This window comes from Ananas comosus, linkage group 12 (assembly GCF_001540865.1).
Source record: "Ananas comosus cultivar F153 linkage group 12, ASM154086v1, whole genome shotgun sequence".
NCBI lineage: Eukaryota > Viridiplantae > Streptophyta > Magnoliopsida > Poales > Bromeliaceae > Ananas > Ananas comosus.
Genome location: NC_033632.1, coordinates 342,291 through 359,914, shown reverse-complemented (window position 1 = coordinate 359,914; position 17,624 = coordinate 342,291). Strand labels below are relative to the sequence as shown.

General features: G+C 37.2%; 3 protein-coding genes across 8 annotated transcripts; 1 reads left to right on the top strand and 2 right to left on the bottom strand.

Annotated features, from left to right (window-relative positions):
- Positions 842–7,476, top strand: LOC109718951 (DNA mismatch repair protein PMS1). Of its 5 annotated transcripts, none has more exons than XM_020245453.1 (14): positions 935–1,111; positions 1,241–1,468; positions 2,080–2,403; positions 3,066–3,117; positions 3,487–4,223; positions 4,404–4,672; positions 5,054–5,180; positions 5,283–5,351; positions 5,523–5,596; positions 5,889–5,954; positions 6,231–6,334; positions 6,424–6,605; positions 6,901–7,000; positions 7,141–7,476. In XM_020245453.1, exons 2-14 carry the CDS (start codon positions 1,241–1,243, stop codon positions 7,146–7,148), a joined length of 2,340 nt encoding a protein of 779 aa, XP_020101042.1. In that variant the 5' UTR covers positions 935–1,111; the 3' UTR covers positions 7,149–7,476. The 5 variants fall into 5 exon arrangements, with proteins under 5 accessions (XP_020101044.1, XP_020101041.1, XP_020101040.1 ...); XM_020245454.1 differs by having other exon boundaries at positions 936–1,111; positions 3,044–3,117; positions 3,569–4,223; XM_020245452.1 differs by having other exon boundaries at positions 934–1,111; positions 3,066–4,223; positions 4,407–4,672.
- Positions 8,596–16,318, bottom strand: LOC109718952 (translationally-controlled tumor protein homolog). Of its 2 annotated transcripts, XM_020245457.1 has the most exons (6): positions 16,161–16,318; positions 14,927–15,000; positions 14,520–14,648; positions 14,231–14,388; positions 13,698–13,817; positions 8,596–8,837 (listed from the first exon to the last, which is right to left on the bottom strand). In XM_020245457.1, the coding sequence occupies exons 1-5, from the start codon at positions 16,186–16,188 to the stop codon at positions 13,700–13,702; spliced, it is 507 nt and encodes a 168-aa protein (XP_020101046.1). In that variant the 5' UTR covers positions 16,189–16,318; the 3' UTR covers positions 8,596–8,837; positions 13,698–13,699. The 2 variants fall into 2 exon arrangements, with proteins under 2 accessions (XP_020101046.1, XP_020101045.1); XM_020245456.1 differs by lacking the exon at positions 8,596–8,837 and having other exon boundaries at positions 13,513–13,817.
- LOC109718953 (translationally-controlled tumor protein homolog) lies at positions 8,617–11,480 on the bottom strand. The gene is made up of 5 exons (XM_020245458.1): positions 11,330–11,480; positions 10,098–10,171; positions 9,683–9,811; positions 9,396–9,553; positions 8,617–8,957 (listed from the first exon to the last, which is right to left on the bottom strand). Exons 1-5 carry the CDS (start codon positions 11,355–11,357, stop codon positions 8,840–8,842), a joined length of 507 nt encoding a protein of 168 aa, XP_020101047.1. The 5' UTR covers positions 11,358–11,480; the 3' UTR covers positions 8,617–8,839.

Below are 17,624 nucleotides of genomic sequence, written 5' to 3'. Positions count from 1 at the left end.
TATGCTGCAGTAAAAAATTTCAACCCTGCATTGGCGTCATATTGAAATAGGCAGTTGAACTTCATTTTTATATCTTGTTCACACGTTCAACATTTTACTATCGGTTAAATTACAGAAAATTTTTCGTCAATATTCGATTTTTTATTTTTTTTGCCTATTATTTAAAAATTTATACTTTGTCTCCTTATAAAATAAAAAATATTCAATTTGATCTCCGCCGTCAGTGTTTCATTAAGGTTTCGTTTATATCCTATTTTTTATACCCAAAACACTTTTGAAACCCTCATACTTCCTCACCGACCTTAGCCACGCTGCCTTGGCCTCCGCCACCCCACCTTCGCCCACCTCTCAGTCCATGCCCACACATGCCCTCGCCCGCCTCCGCTGCCTCACCCTCGTCCTAGTCCACTTCTCCGTCCACGCCCACCCCACAAAAGACGAGGGTAATTTGTTCATTGTGGCATAGTATACTCTCTGTGAGTATTTTTTATTTTATAAGATGACAAAGTGTAAGTTTTTAAATGACACGAGGGTAAAGTGAAAAAACAGGTATTGATAGAGAGGTTTTATGTAAGTTAGCTTTTACTATTTTGATTTAGGTTGTTCCACTGAGTAATTTTTTGAAGTAATGCGTTGAGGAAAATTAGAAGCTTTAAATTGCAATTACTTTGTCAGCAATCGATCGTTAACAGGAATAAAGGAATTAAATGAAATTACAAAATAAATCAATCCTAGCCTCCTAGGGCCCTTCACGATTATCACCTTGCTTCCAGAAACTTTGAAAATCTACATACTAGTCCTTTCTTCTTTTCTTTTTTTTTTTTTTCTTCCCCTTCTAACTGCGGAGATAATCTCTGCAAAGTTTGTAGCTTTGCAAATTTTCATAAATGAATATAAATTATGTATATAATTGAAGGCTCGGAATATAAAGAGCCTACAAAACACTACCTTTTCTCCTATTTGGCGCCAAGTACTCGTTGCACAGGGGGAGCGAACTATTCGGGAGCTCTAGGGTTTTCCCTCCGTGGGCGCTTTCGTCCTCAATCTCCCTCCCCAATCTACGCCCCAACCCCTCATCCTGATCCAATATCGGCCGCCTCCTCCTCTCCAGGTACGAAAGATCCGATATTTTTTTTTTTTTTCTGTCCCCCTCAATTTCTACGGTTTCCGCGTCACAGAACCTAAGCTTTATGAGAATCTATGTGAAAATGCATGTGGATTGGTTCCCCTGAAACAACAGATGAGAAGAGAGAGCGATTCTCCGGCCATTAAGCCGATAAACAAGGCGGTGATCCACCGGATTTGCTCGGGCCAAGTGATTTTGGATTTGTCTTCTGCTGTGAAGGAGTTGGTGGAGAACAGCTTGGATGCCGGCGCCACCAGTATCGAGATTAGTCTCAAAGAGTATGGAGGGGAGTACTTTAAGGTGATAGACAATGGTTGCGGCATCTCGCCCGATAATTTCCAGGTAATTGTTTGGTGCCTTGGGTGGGTGTTTTCTTTTGTTTGTAGTTCATATGTTTACTTGTTCTTTCCAATCATGATTTGCAAAATCCTTTCTTTTTATTTAAGCTGTACATTCGTGTCTCTTGGTCCTGTGGTTCTATCATTTTAGTTACAGTATAGTTCTCATCTTATTTGTTTATTTATCCTCCAGTGAAGTTGTGGGTTTTTTAAATTTAACCTATATTGGCAATATTTAGGGCCTGGCAAAGTGGTGTGTAAAACAGCACTGATGGCCCTTTTGTTAGATCTCCTCGATAGCTTCCTGCTGCAACAGAAGCAAAAGCTTCATGTTGGAGCTTCTTCTTTTAGAGCCCAGGACCTCACTTTAGCTTCTTGGCACAAGAAAAGCTCTCTCGACTTTTAGTTTGCCGAACGCCTGGGCTTCGAGCGTGTTTGCTTTCTAAATTTGAGGAGCTGCTCCAAAAACCAGGCCAAACAGGCAGTTACTTGTCCTTCGGTAATGTCTCGTCTTTTAAGTATCAGCTCGCAATGGTTTAGAGGAAAGTTTCCTTTTCTTTTATTCGTTAGTTGTATCGTTTTTATTGGTTCTGCTTACGGACTCGGCTGCTGCAGGCTCTTGCTCTCAAGCATCACACGTCCAAGATTTCGGATTTTTCTGATCTACACTCTTTGACCACTTTTGGTTTTCGAGGGGAGGCGTTAAGTTCCCTTTGTGCCCTAGGAAAACTGTCTATTGAAACGAGAACTAAAAAAGAGCCTGTTGGAACCCACTTGGACTTTGATCATTCTGGTTCAATATCCGCCGAGAGGAAAACCGCACGTCAAGTGGGGACTACTGTGATAGTTGAGAAATTATTTTCTCCTCTTCCGGTTCGAAGCAAAGAATTTAGTCGGAATATTCGAAGAGAATACGGAAAGCTTGTCTCCCTATTGAATGTGAGTTAATTCTGTGTTTCATACTATGTTTTTTCTTTTTTTTTCCGGTACTTCATTTCCTTGGTGCAATTGTATGAACATCCTTCAACTTTTGGTCGTACGGAAATAGTTCCCCAAACTTTAGATTTTTGGGAATTTGAACCTCTCAATGAGCATGCCCTTTTATTCACAAACATTTCATTGTAAGGCAACTGTAGCTGCAACTTTCACAAAATTGTACTGTAGCTTCACAGAATATTTTGTTACTTGATGACATATTCTTTTTCTTCTGGAACAGAAACTATTAGTCTTGACTGATAGAACCAAACAAGATTTTCGGAAATCAAAACAGCATGTTGTCTAGGAGTCAAATTGGAAAAGTAGAAGTTCAAGGTTCTTTGAAAGACCTATAGTTGGAGGGTTTCATAGTATACTCTTGCCTATTTTCTTTGAACTTTAGTGTACGTTCTACTTTTGCACATGTTATTTGGTTCATGATCTAGTCTGACAATTTCTCCTTAACAAGCATTGAAATGTGCTCAATTCATCTCTACTTTATGAAATGTATCATGGTTCTTTTTTTGACTTCCCTATTGTTTCTGAATCAATTCAATCTTCATGAACGGCTGATTCTAAACTTTCTAACTAATTATGCTTTTAGTTTTTTCTTTCTTTCTGTTCAGGCTTACGCGCTAATTGCCAAAGGTGTTCGGTTACTTTGCACCAACACAACTGGTAAAGTTTCAAAATCAGTCGTGCTGAAAACTCAAGGAAGTAACTCATTCAAAGACAACATCATAAATGTATTTGGTTTAGATACCTTCAAAAGCTTAGAGCCTATAAATTTAACAGAATCAGACGGCTGCAAAATTGAAGGTTTTATTTCCAAGCCTGGATATGGAAGTGGTCGTAATTTGGGAGATAGGCAGTTCTTTTATGTTAATGGTCGACCAGTAGATTTGCCCAAAGTAGGCAAACTTCTTAACGAATTATATAAAAGCTCAAATGCCAAGCAATATCCCGTTGCTGTCTTGAATTTTATTATCCCAACGACATTGTATGATGTTAATGTTACCCCTGATAAGAGGAAGATTTTCTTTTCAGATGAGGGGTCGCTAATGCACTCTTTGCGAGAAATTGTGGAAAAGATTTACTCTCCTCATGAATGCAGTTATTCTGTTAACAGCATAAAAGATCCTGATAAAGAAGAAACTGTCGCAGATGGCTCTAGTGATGAAGAGAAAATCTCTCCGCTGAAGAATTTGACCTCTGAGGTTGAGAAATCTGAAGGGCTTTCTTCTTACCAGTTCAAGAAGCCAAAAGCTTTTTTTGAGTCAACTGCAAAAATGGATGATGATGAGGATCTCTCAAGGAATTTGACAGCCGAGATTGTTCATGCTAACGAAAAGAGCTCTCCGCTAAAAGACTTGAGCTCTGAAGTTGGGAAACCTGTAGAGCTTTCTGCTTACCAGTTTAAGAAACCAAAGGACTTATCTGAGCTTGCTGCAAAAGCTGATGATGAGAGTACAGCTGATGGAAGACAAGTACAGAGAGATAAACCTTCTCATTCAAACTTTGTTCAGTCTTTTCTTACAAAGTTTGTGGCTGTACATAAGAGGAAGCATGAAGATAGTTGTGGTCTTCTGTCTGAAGTTCCCGTACTGAGGAATGAAACCAGTTCATGTCGAATTGCAAAAGCCACTTCAGACATTGTGGAAAGTGATTTGCTTCGAGGAAATAGGAAAAAACTTCCATGGAATTATGCGCCATCGAATGTCTCTAAGGCTGTTGGACTACCTCTTTCTGGTGAATGTGATGCTAATGATGGAGGTCCGAGCATGGTAAGAAGGAAAGGATTAGAAACTTTTAACATTTGTTTTAGTAAATTGTTGTTCTTCTGATTCTTGATACTTCATAGATCAATCTTCAGTGAAATAGATGACTAAAAGTGATGAAGAGGAACATCGGTATTATAATGTGAATACTTTTTTAAGTCACTGAACCGAATGCTATTATTCCAGCAGACAGGAACACATGATCTTTGTGCTTTAGCATCTGTATCGGAAACTTCTACTGGCGGAGATCATGAAGGGGATTTTGGAAATCTTTCAACCACCTGTCCATTCCCAGATAGAAGTGATGAAGATAGTTGTGCTCTTAAGCCCTGCTCTGGTTTGAGAACATACCCGCTTTTGCAATTTAGCCTCGGTGATCTTAGGAAAAGAAGGCAACAGAGGCTCTCATTACTATGTTCAGGCGATTCCACATATAAGGAAAGAAAGATTGGAAGGTCATTGAACTTTCTCGTCTTGTCAATATCTCTACTAAACTTATGAATACCTCTTATATCCCAGCAAAATCTGAATTTCAATATATACCCTTTAAAAACTTGATTGTGACATGTATACCCTTTTTCTTACAGAAAGTGCCACTCTCTAATGCTCTTCTTCTGGTACAAAAGCAATTTTCACCCAATTGGATGACTGTAGATTAACATACCGTATTTTTGTTGGAAATTGCACTGTTTGAGGGTAATATATGATAATTCAAGTTTTACTGGGTATATAATGTAAATATATTATTTTTGCAGGGAGTTTGTGTTTTATTTTTTACAAGCAAACACACCTCTGTGGTTATGTGCTTATGTTCCTTTTCTTGCGTCTCATCTCAGGTGTTTTACTGCTGCAACACTCGAGAATTTTCAACCGGAAAATGATGAGGGAAAAGCTTGTTGCCTAGCTGCAGCTACTAATGAGTTGGAGAGATTTTTTAGAAAGGAGGATTTTGGACGAATGCAGGTAAGAATCAATTAACTCTAATGTAATTTTACTTTTCAATGTCAGCATAAGGATGACTTGTAAGAATCGATTAATAGCATAGAGTATTCTGACATGTTTCAGGTTGTTGGGCAGTTCAATCTTGGTTTCATTATTGGAAAATTAGACCAAGACTTATTTATTGTCGATCAGGTAAATTTTTCCTCTCTTTTACATCAACGAACTTCAATGCCCTGATTACGTTGGTATCAATTTTACAGATAATGCGGATGGAAGTTCTGTTGTTTGGAACCTTATAATAATTCTAGCTGTTGCTATTTTGACTTGAATTAGAATAACACTATGATGTTTTAAACTTTACAGCATGCTGCTGATGAAAAGTACAATTTTGAGCGCCTCTCCCGTTCAACAATCTTGAATTTACAGCCCCTACTTCAGTAAGGAGTTTGTCATTTATATGTATCATTCTTTAGAAATATCTTCTTTTTTTTTTTTGAGAGAGAGATAGGTAGCACGCTACCCGCTTCATTTATTTCATTTAGAAATAAACTTAGCTGGAAATGTGAATCAACTAGAATTCGAACTTGGGTTTTGAGTATCAACCACCAAGCCCTTGCTACTTGCTCTAGAGACGGTCGGTCATTCTTTAGAAATATCAATATAGTTATTTTTCATTTTACTTCATTCTTAATCTGTCTATTAATTCACATTACATATGTTTGAATACAGACCGATAAGGTTGGAACTATCACCGGAAGAGGAAGTAGTAGCTTCTATGCACATAGATGTTATCAGGTATGCAACGTGCTTGCCTTCCCCCATGTATTGTTCAAATGATGTGATCATTTCATCAGTAATTTGTGATTTACTCAACTAGGAAATTTTGGATAATTAACTTTGCATGGGAGGAAAATGAAACTTTGGACCATAAAAGAGGATAAAAGTAGAATATTAACAACGTACCTCAAATGTACTGAAATTTTCCATGGCCTATAAAGTTTTCAATCAGCTGCATTTTCCTTTTCATTGTAGCTCAATCCACAGTGGCTAATTTTTCTCTGGCTTTGTCAGGAAAAATGGTTTTATTTTAGTTGAGGATTTGCAAGCTCCACCTGGTCACCATTTTCTGTTAAAAGCTGTGCCCTTCAGTAAAAACATAACATTTGGCACTGAAGGTACACCGTATTCATATTTGCACTAGGATACATCTTACACGGGCGGTCTCTAATTGTTAATTTTTTTTCCCTCCTTTTTCGTGACGCAGATGTGAGGGAGCTTATCTCGACCCTTGTTGACGGCCAAGGAGATTGTGCAATAATCAGTAACTACAAAATGGATACAGCTGATTCTATCTGCCCTTCGAGAGTACGTGCTATGTTGGCTTCAAGGGCCTGCCGGACATCCGTTATGATTGGCGATCCACTCACAAAGACAGAGATGCAGAAGGTGAATAGTGAAACCTTACTGATAATAAAGGCAGGAGTAGAACTTGTTGATATAGATATAGTATATGTATACAAGGATTCATGTGTCGGCAAATCCGGTCGATAATTGGACCAGCACATACGAGTCTATTGGCAGTGGCTATAGACACATTCGACAAGGTGTTGGCAGGGTACAACCGCTGTTCCTACATCGAGGGGGGGAAAGCGATCAGCAAAATTGCACCTGTGTTCTTAGTTTATTAGTTGTTTTGCAGCTTTGCTAAGCGTGCTTTCATTGGTCATCTTTGTGTCTTCAGATACTGAACAATTTGACGGGCCTCAAGTCTCCTTGGAACTGTCCACACGGCAGGCCGACAATGCGGCATCTTGTTGACTTAACAACTGTTCAGAAAAAAGGTTCAGCAACTTCCAGACCTTTCCTGGGCATCTAAAGAAATATGTTTTTGACCCTTCAGCATTTGTCCATACCTCTCTTTTTTTCTACTTTCTGAAAATTTAGTTTTTTCTTTCTAGTCACTCTACTTCTTCTTTTCCAGGTACTTGAAAGAAGCAGCAAGGCAGAGAGTGGTGGCTTCATTTTGTTTTTCAAGTTTCTTGCTCTGTTTTTGAAGCTGCAGCAGCCGCTTGCGGTCGGATTTGAAGGACAAAGTTTTGCTACATAGGGGGGCTTAAATTTCCTTGCTTCCTGTAAACGTATAGACAATCTAAGGGTGCCGTGAAACGTGGGTTCCTCGTTAGGTTGTAAATTGTTTTGACCAATTTTGCAAGGGAGAGAATCTTGGCCCCATATCTTCTGCTTTTCTCATAGAATAGAGAGCCCTACGCTTATAAATCTTAGGTTATGCATTTCGGGCATCTGCATGTTTGCTTTTTGGAGAGGTACACGCAATTCTATTTTCTGTGCTGTTAACCATGCATGATTCACTCAGAATCCTTCAAAAGCATAGCACTACTACTGTTATACTCAAATCTCTAATTAGACATGTAGATGACTTTTAATAGTTAAAATGCTTGAAAGAGAGATGATAATATGAAAATGCCCAAAGGAAAAACTAAAATTTTAATAGAGGTAAACTAGCCTGGATTATGCAACTATCAATGAAGGAATTGAATTTGACATTCCTGGTCAGCAAGAACCAATCCCGATTTTTATCAGCAGTGATGCGCGCTTCAACTAAAGGCTTTCCCTTCATGTGCATAATATGTCACGAAAATGTCGAAAATAAACATTTCCCACAAAAGCGGCGGTACAGATGGGAAGCCTGAAGGAGCACAGTCATCATAAGATTTGGCTAATTTGCATCACTCCAGAGTCGCATAATTACGACAAAAACTGTAAACTTCGACTGCAGAAACAACAACATAGCATTTTATAGAAAAAGGCTCAATCAAAATCAAACCTTCACCTATTTTATTTCCAAAATGGCCAACTAAATCTTAACCAAACAAAATAGCTCCCAATAAACTAATCACAGTTACCACCTCTGCATCTAAAGAACAATGAGACAGACAACATATCACACTGAACACCAAAATGGTATCAAACCAGCCAGCAAGAACAAATCTAGCTATTTATAAGAACCCAAATCATGAACGGTGCTATTTTTACAAGATTACAGCAAAAAGAGGGCAAGGAAATCAAATAATGATGTGAGTTCAGATTATAATACCGCGAAAAATGCAGTATCAGAAATTGATTTTTAACAAATTCTAAATTTAATTAAATCCAAAGAGAGGGTAATGCGGTTACCCTCTTCATTGACTGGCTAAACATGTTGTTGTTGGCGACACATTAGTCTCAAGCATCACACACAGAAAACAATAGTTTTCTAAAGTGACAACAGAGAAAGAAGAATCCACAAACCAAAAAAAACATACAAAACCAATTATAACTGGCATCCCAATTGGACACTGCAAAGAATAAAAGCTAATGCACATAGATTACCAATCCAATTTTCTAACAAAATCATAGAATACGATAAGGAGACGAATTCAGAAAGTGCAAGAAAGTATTAATCCTCATCAAGTACTCAAATTAATAAAAACACCAAACCGAGATCAAACAAGCACTCATTGAAACTAGTTCAATGCATAAAGAGCAAAAAGGCAAAAAAGAAGAAAAAAAAAACCGATAAAAGCAGCAGCATCTTCTTGAGGCAAAAAAAGGAGAGAAATATCAACTTAACAAGGACTATAATCCACTTTGGATGTGGAAATAGAGGGTCATCATCATCTTTAGCACTTCACCTCCTTCAATCCATAGGCAAAGTATAAAAATGTCGGGTCAGTCGCTCCCTCTTTGTAGTATGCAAATACCAAGCCACCATCGTCATGCATGCTCTCGCCGACAAAACTGCAGGAAAATATATATATATATATATATATATATATATATATATATATATATGATCAGTACTCACCACCAAAAGTATTGGGTTCTATTTATTGTTTCAAAATTGGTAGCATGTGCATAGGCCCTGAACTCTCGATAAATTGCAATTTGGGCTAAAAATTTAAAAGACAATAATACCTTAAACGTCGCCAGTTTCTCACAATATTATTCCTAGAAGGAGCTATGAAACTAACAAGTCGAAGAGATTTTGAATGTAAACTCAAGCACCGTCATGCTTGGGAATCAATGTGTTACACTAAATTGCAATTCATAAAACTGTCAGGGACCGTATGTACATTTAACCTTAAAAATTATACGGATCAGTTTCATTGAGAGAGCAATCATACTATCAAAGTGTAAAAGAGTGGTGAACAAATAACCAGAACATAAAGGACATACAATTGGAAGTCCTTGAGCTTCGAGAGCAAGAACTTGGTAGCCCCCTCAATGTGCTTCTTAAAAAGTTCCTGCTTCTCCTCGTCCAATTTGGGCGTCAAGTTCTTGATGTAGCGCTTCATGAAGGTAACAAACTGCTTTTTGTCAAAAGCAGGTTGTTCCTACAGATCAAGTAATATTAGAAGAAAATATAATAAGAAACAAACAACAGTGTGGCATACGTCTACATGACCAAAATAAAAGTTACCAAAAAAAAAAGAAGTTTCATTCAATGAAAGAGAAGAAACAACCTGAAGTCTGAAGGTGTCGACAATATCAACCACCTTCACAGCCTGATCATCAACCCCTTCATCTTCTTCCCCACCTTCTGCAGAAGGGTTTGCACCAATGTCTACACTGACGGCTCCTTGAACAACCCACTGCCAATAGATTAATATGTTAGTCTGCTGACTATTAGTACATTTAAATTCATTACCAAGCTCCCCCAGTAGTGATGCACTGCAATATTCGAGTAGTTATCTCATGTTATGGAATGTATGGTAAAATCATTTGCTGATAACATTAGAAAGAACTAAGCACCAATTTAGGAGTACAGATGACATTAATTCAGAAAAAAAAAAATCAGTTTGTGAATGTCCCCAGAAAAAAACTTGAAAAATAGAAAAAGGTAGGGGGAAAGGAGAAAAGGTCTAATGTAATACTGACCTTCCCCTCAACTTCCCACAACATCCCATTTTCAATCTCCTTGTAGGTGAACGAGTCTGAAAGGAGCTCATCACCTATCAAATGATCCAAACTATATATCATTAGCAAGTAACAGAGAGTACATACAAGTATAGCATCAGTTTATTAGCAACCAATGACAAGAATAGAACGTGTGATCTCAATCTCACGCCATACACAATGTTCAAGCAGCAAGTAAGTGTAATAAAGGACCAGATGACAAGTGGATCTTCTTGTATATCCAACACTCTACATAAACCATCCAGAGAAGTACAATGTCCACAATCAAAATAAATTCGTGAGGCCACTAAAACCAGCTAAAGTTTCATTGCATAGTTTGTTACAAAGCAAAGAAAGAGGTAATTAGTAAAACAAGGCATCTGAATTACAATATGCACAAAATTATCTTAACTAAACATTAAGCCACCAAAAAATATTTTTCCCATAAATTCACACTTCATAACCGTAATCAAATATTTTAAATTCACACTTCATAACTGTAATCAAATATTTAGATCGCGCACAAGCACACACGAGCTACAATCCATACATCATCAAATTTTGTTACCTACGAGGGGATTTATGCAGCATTACGGTAGTTAAAACTCAAATATGAAGCTTTTCAAAATAAATCAAAATAACACCAATCAAGTAAGATAATCCACACCCACAATCAATACACAAGACTCAAAAGTATTAGGGCATTAAACACCAATTTCAGGAATCTCATCCACATCAACTAAATAATTTCCAAATTCTATTAGCTTGTCTCACAAATCATGCCGAAGCATAAAAGAAAAAAAATATTGCGATTCACAAAAATTCTCTGAACGTTGAACATAACCAAAACTAATAGAAGGCAAACTCCGCAACATACCAAAAAATTGATACTCGAATAGCACCACTTCAGGTTTAAATCGCCCAAAATACAATCTCTCCTACAGATCTAGGACTACTGAATACCAAAACCGTCAATTTTCATCATAAATAAGAAAATTCTACGCACAATTATCCCCAAAAAAGGAAGCAAGCTCTGCAAAATAATACAAAAACAGTAAAATAGCACCAACTTCTAGATTAAGACGCCCAAAATCCAAACTTTGCTTCCGATCTAAAAGCCAACCATCACCAAACCCACTAATTTCACCAAAGAAAACGAAAGAAATCAAAACGGTTTACGGCACAAAATCCCCAAATTCGGAAGCAAATCATACCGGTGAGCAGATCCTGGTAGACGAGCATGATTCCTCCTCCGAAAAAAGGCCCAAAAGATTAAATTAAATCCCGAAAATTCGGAGCCCTAAAAAGAAGTGAGGAGGATTTGTGGGAGGGCGAGAGGGGAGGAGGGGAGGGTTTATAGGGCGGCGAAGGGCTGTAGAGCCGTAGAGGAGTTCGACGCGGTATAGTGTTCCGCGGCGTATTCTACGGAGACCTCAAGAATTTGACCCGAGTTCGTGTCGATATCTGTTTTGCGTCGTTCGATCGGTACGGATTCGTAGTATATACCGAATGAGCGGTCGATGATGGCTTCTGTGTATTGGACTCTGATTCGTAATCGCCCCGCCGCGAAGGATATATAAAAGGCTTAATAGCATTTTCCTTAACCCATTACTGTTAGTAAATCTGTTATTACAAATAAAATCTAACAACTTTATTATAAAAAATACCAGTTAAATAATAAAAAAATACAAATTATATTTGTCCTTATTAAAAATTTCTATCAAATATTAGCAGCAGGACCAACCGACAAGGGATACTAATCGGACAGATAAAGAACTATTAGAATAGATTGGGTGCGGGTCTAAGCTCAAACTCTAATTATATATTCCGACACTTTCAATCAGTATTTTTTAACAATCTATATACAAAATTATAAATTTTTTACTTATAATAATATAGAAATTAGAAAAAAAAAAAAGAAAAAGGGTTGAGAGTTGCCTTTGAAAAAAATATATATATAGTGTATAAAAAGTTCAAAAAATCTATGAAGTATATTGTGGTGCTACTACAATTACACTGATATCTTTAACTAGACATCTAGATGACGTTTAATAGTTAAAACAAAATGCTTTGAAAGAGCAATGATAATACAATACGAAATGCCCGAAAGAAAAACTCAATTTTCATAAAGGTAACTATCACTGACACTCCGTTTGGCTCGGGTATAAAAGGGGGATAAGGGGTATTGCCCAACATGGTCTATGGTCTATGTTGGGCAATACCACCCTTGTGAACAAGGGTAGTAAAAAAAAAACAAACCCATATTTCCTCCCTATAGGGNTAAAAGTTAAAATTTAAAATTATAAGTTTAAAATTCAATTATAGGGATAATATTATTATTTTCTATTTATAACTACCAACTATTCCTCTTATTTCCAAAAACCATCCAAACATAATTTTTCTAGTTCCAGCTTATACTCACAATTTCATCCAAACAAAAAAATACCCTTATTCCTATAAAAACTCATACCTGTACCTGTCCCCGGTATAACTAGTTCCTACTAATTCCCGATCCAAACGGAGCCTGAAGGAATTGAATTTGACATCCCTGGTCAGCAACAACCAATCCCGATTTTTATCACCAGCGATGCGTGCTTCAACTAAAGGCTTTCCCTTCATGTGCATAATAATAGTAATAATATATGTCAAGAAGATGTCGAAAATAAACATTTCGCACAAAAGCAATGGTACAGATGGGAAGCCTGAAGGAGCACAATCATCATAAGATTTGGCTAATTTGCATCACTCCAGAGTTGCATAATTACGACGAAAGTAAACTGCTAACTTCAACTGCAGAAACAACAGCAACATCGCATCCTGCGGAAAAAGGCTCTACCAGAATCAAGCCTTCGTCTATTTATTTCCAAAACGGCCCACTAAATCTTCACCAAACAAAATAGCTCCCAATAAACTAATCACAGTTATCACCTCTTCATCTGAGAACAATGAGACAGACAAGAATATCACACTGAACACCAAAATGGCATCAAACTGGCCAGCAAGAACAAATCTAGCTAATTATAAGAACCCAAATCACGAAAGGTGCTATTTTTACTGCATTGCGGCAAAGAGAGAGCAAGAAAATCAACTAATGATGTAAGTTCAGATTGTAATACAGAGAAAAATGCATTATCAGCAATTGATTTTTAACAAATTTTAAATTTCATTTAATCCAAAGAGAGGGTAATGCGGTTACCCTCTTCATTGATTGGTTAAACCTTCTGCTGTTGTGTCATTCAAAAATTTGTTTTGAATGACATAACCAAAGTGATATAAGAGAAAACAGAATCCGCACACACACACACACACACACACACACACACACAAAAAGAAAATCTACAAAACCAATTATAGTGGCCATCCAATTATGACACTACAAAGAAAAAAAGCTGATACGGAAAGGATTCAAAAAGAGCAAGAAAGCATTATTCCTCAATAAAGTATTCAAATTAAACCCGAGATCAAACAAGTACTCATTAAAACTAGTTCAATGCATAAGAGGCAAAAAGAAATTTTAGAAAAAAAGGGATAAAACAAGCAAGGTCTTCATGGGGCAATACGGAAATAGAGGGGCATCATCATCTTTAGCACTTGACCTCCTTCAATCCATAGGCAAAGTATAAAAATGTCGGGTCAGTTGCTCCCTCTTTGTAGTATGCAAATACCAAGCCACCATCGTCATGCATGCTCTCGCCGACAAAACTGCAGGAAAAAAATATATAATATATATGATCAGTACTCACCACCAAAAGTATTGGGTTCTATTTATTGTTTCAAAATTGATAGCATGTGCATAGGCCCTGAACTCTCGATAAATTGCAATTTGGGCTAAAAATGTAAAAGACAATAATACCTTAAACATAGCCAGTTTCTCACAATATTATTCCTAGTAGGAGCTGTGAAACTAACAAGTCGAAGAGATTTTGAATGTAAACTCAAGTCATGGTCATGCTTGGGAATCAATGTGTTACACTAAATTGCAATTCATAAAACTGTTAGGGACCGTATGTACATTTAACCTTAAAAATTATACGAATCGGTTTCATTGAGAGAGCAATCATACTATCAAAGTGTAGAAGAGTGGTGAACAAATAACCAGAACATAAAGGACATACAATTGGAAGTCCTTGAGCTTCGAGAGCAAGAACTTGGTGGCCCCCTCAATGTGCTTCTTAAAAAGTTCCTGCTTCTCCTCGTCCAATTTGAGCGTCAAGTTCTTGATGTAGCGCTTCATGAAGGTAACAAACTGCCTTTTGTCAAAAGCAGGTTGTTCCTACAGAGCAAGTAATATTAGAAGAAAATATCATAAGAAACAAACAACAGCGCGACTTATATCTACATGACCAAAATAAATGTAAAAAAAAAAAAAAAATCAGTTTCATTCAATGAAAGAGGAAAAACAACCTGAAGCCTGAAGGTGTCGACGATATCAACCACCTTTACAGCCTGATCATCAACCCCTTCATCTTCTTCCCCACCTTCCGCAGAAGGGTTTGCACCAATGTCTACACTAACGGCTCCTTGAACCACCCACTGCCAATAGATTAATATGTTAGTCAGCTGACTATTAGTGCATTTAAATTCATTCACCAAGCTCTCCCGGTAGTGATGCACTGCATTATTCAGTAGTTATTTCATGTTATCGAATGTATGGTAATATCATTTGTTGATGACATTAGAACTAAGCACCAACTTAGAAGAACAGATGACATTAATTCAGAAGAAAATCAGTTTGTGACTGTCCCCCGAAAAAACTTGATAAATAGAAAAAGGGGGGAGAAAAAGGAGAAAAGGTCTAATGTAATACTGACCTTCCCCTCAACTTCCCACAACATCCCATTCTCAATCTCCTTGTAGGGGAATGAGTCTGAGAGGAGCTCATCACCTATCAAATGATCCAAACTATATATTGTTAGCAAGTAACAAAGAGAACATAAATGAATAGCATCAGTTTATTAGCAAACCAACGACGAGAATAGAACGCGTGATCTCAATCTCACGCCATACAAAATGTTCAAGCAGCAAGTCAGTGTAATAAAGGACCAGATGACGAGTGGATCTTCTTGTATATCCACTATTTTACAGAAACCATCAAGAGAAGTACAATGTCCGCAATCAAAATAAATTTGTTAGGCCACTAAAAATCAGCCAAAGTTTCATTGCATAATTTGTTACAAAGAAAAGAAAGAGGTAAAAAGGTAAAACAAGGCATCTGAATTACAATATACATGGTATTATCTTAACTAAACATTAAGCCACCAAAAAATATTTTTCCCGTCAAATTCACACTTCATAACCCTCATCAAATATTTAGATCACACTTCATAACCCTATTCAAATATTTAGATCGTGCACAAGCACACACAAACTACAATCCATATATCATTAAATTTGGTTACCTTTGAGGGGATTTATGCAGCATTACGGTGGGCAAAGCTCAGATACCAAGCTTTTCAAAATAAATCAAACTAGCAACAATCAAGTGAGATAATCCACGCCCACAATCAATACACAAGACTCGACTATTAGAGCATTAAAACACCAATTTCAGATATCTATTTTTTCTCCACATCGACTAAATAATTTCCAAATTCTATTAGCTTTTCTAACAAATCACGCCGAAGCATAAAAGAAAAAAATATTGCGATTCACAAAAATTCTCTGAAAGTTGAGCATAACCAAAACTAATAGGAGGCAAACTCAGCAAGAAACCACAAAATTAATACTCAAATAGCACCAATTCAGGTTTAAAACGCCCAAAATCCAATCTCTCCTACAGATCTAGGATTACTGAATACCAAACCGTCGATTTTCATCAGAAACAAGAAAATTCTACGCAAAATACTCCCAAAAAAGGAAGCAGGCTCCGCAAAGTAATACAAAAACAGTAAAATAGCACCAACTTCTAGATCAAGACGCCCAAAATCCAAACTTTGCTAACGATCTAAAAGTAAACCATCACCAAAGCCACTAATTTCACCAAAAAACGAAAGAAATCAAAGTGGTTTAGGTCACAAAATCCCCAAATTTGGAAGCAAATCATACCAGTGAGGAGATCCTGGTAGACGAGCATGATTCCTCCTCGGAAAAAAGGCCCAAAAAGTTAAATTAAAACCCTAAAATTCGAAGCCCCAAAAAGACCTGAAGAGGTTTTGTGGGAGGAGGAGAGGGGAGGAGGGGATTGTTTATAGGGCGGCGAAGGATCGGAGAGGAGTTCGACGCGGTATAGTGTTCCGCGGCGTATTTTACGGAGACCTCTAGCCACCGTTTGGTTGGAGGTTAAGGGGCCCTTAACCCCCAATTTATACTCAAACATCACTCTTTTGGGGTGGGATTAGTAAACCCCACCCCAAATCGGATTAGTGGGGTTTACTAACCCCACTCCCCCTCCCAACTTTAACCCCGCACGCATCCCGAGCCCTCACATTTTTTTTCTTTATCAATCATTAACCCCACTCCCCCTCCCAACTTTAACCCCGCACGCATCCCGAGCTCTCACCTTTTTCTTCTTTATCAATCATTATCTTCTTATCCCACCTACTCCAACCAAACACTTTTTTTCACTATTATAGACTAACTCCAACCTCCAACCAAACACAAAAAAATTTTAACACCATTTTAACCCCGAACTCAACCCTATCACTGAAATAGCTACTTTTTCTTAACCCCGAACCAAACAGGGGCCTAGGATTTGACCCGAATACGTATAGATATCTATTCTTCATCGTTCGATCGGTACGGATTCGTAGTATATACCAAATGAACGGTGGTGATTGTTTCTGGGTACTGGTAATAATGATTCCGCCTTTTATTTCAGCTACAATTTTTTCTATCTACTGTAAAATAATTAAAATTTTTATAAGACTAGAACTTCGCAATAGCTCCAAATTAGTATTGCTATGTCCACTGCCAAAAAAAAAAAATAATAAAAAAGAATTAATATATTTCTTCTAAAAGATTAAATTACATGCAAAAATATTATTATGCGACATTTGATCGGTTTACTGTAGATGAGTGCATCTCATGTTGTCTAGTTTTGATTCATATATTTGGTCTTGACTCTTGAATAGGGATGAGTAGTAAGCTTTTTAGAAGGGAATTTTTTTAAAAAAAAAAACATTTATTTCAGTGAACATTGCACAATAGAGAAAGTTTATTTACTTCATGTGTTGACATATCTTTACCGCATGTGTCGAGGAAGAAAAAGGAAAGTAGTAAAGCTGGACATAAAGTAAATGAGTGGATTGGATGCTCCCCCACTCCAAAATATTCCCCTCTTTAGAGTGGTGGAATAAAAGGTTTGTGGCCAAGTTCATTGTTTTCGTTCAACTTGCCCCTGTTGAAAATTCCCTGCTATAAATGACATTGGAATGTGTTCTTTCTCTTTTCCCCTTTTCCTAGATTTTTTTTTTTCTTTGGCATATTCACCCATATAATTATTCACAATTGCATCAATACTACTGAAAACATTCCTCATTGATGTCCTTGATGAGCTAATTTATTCGGATA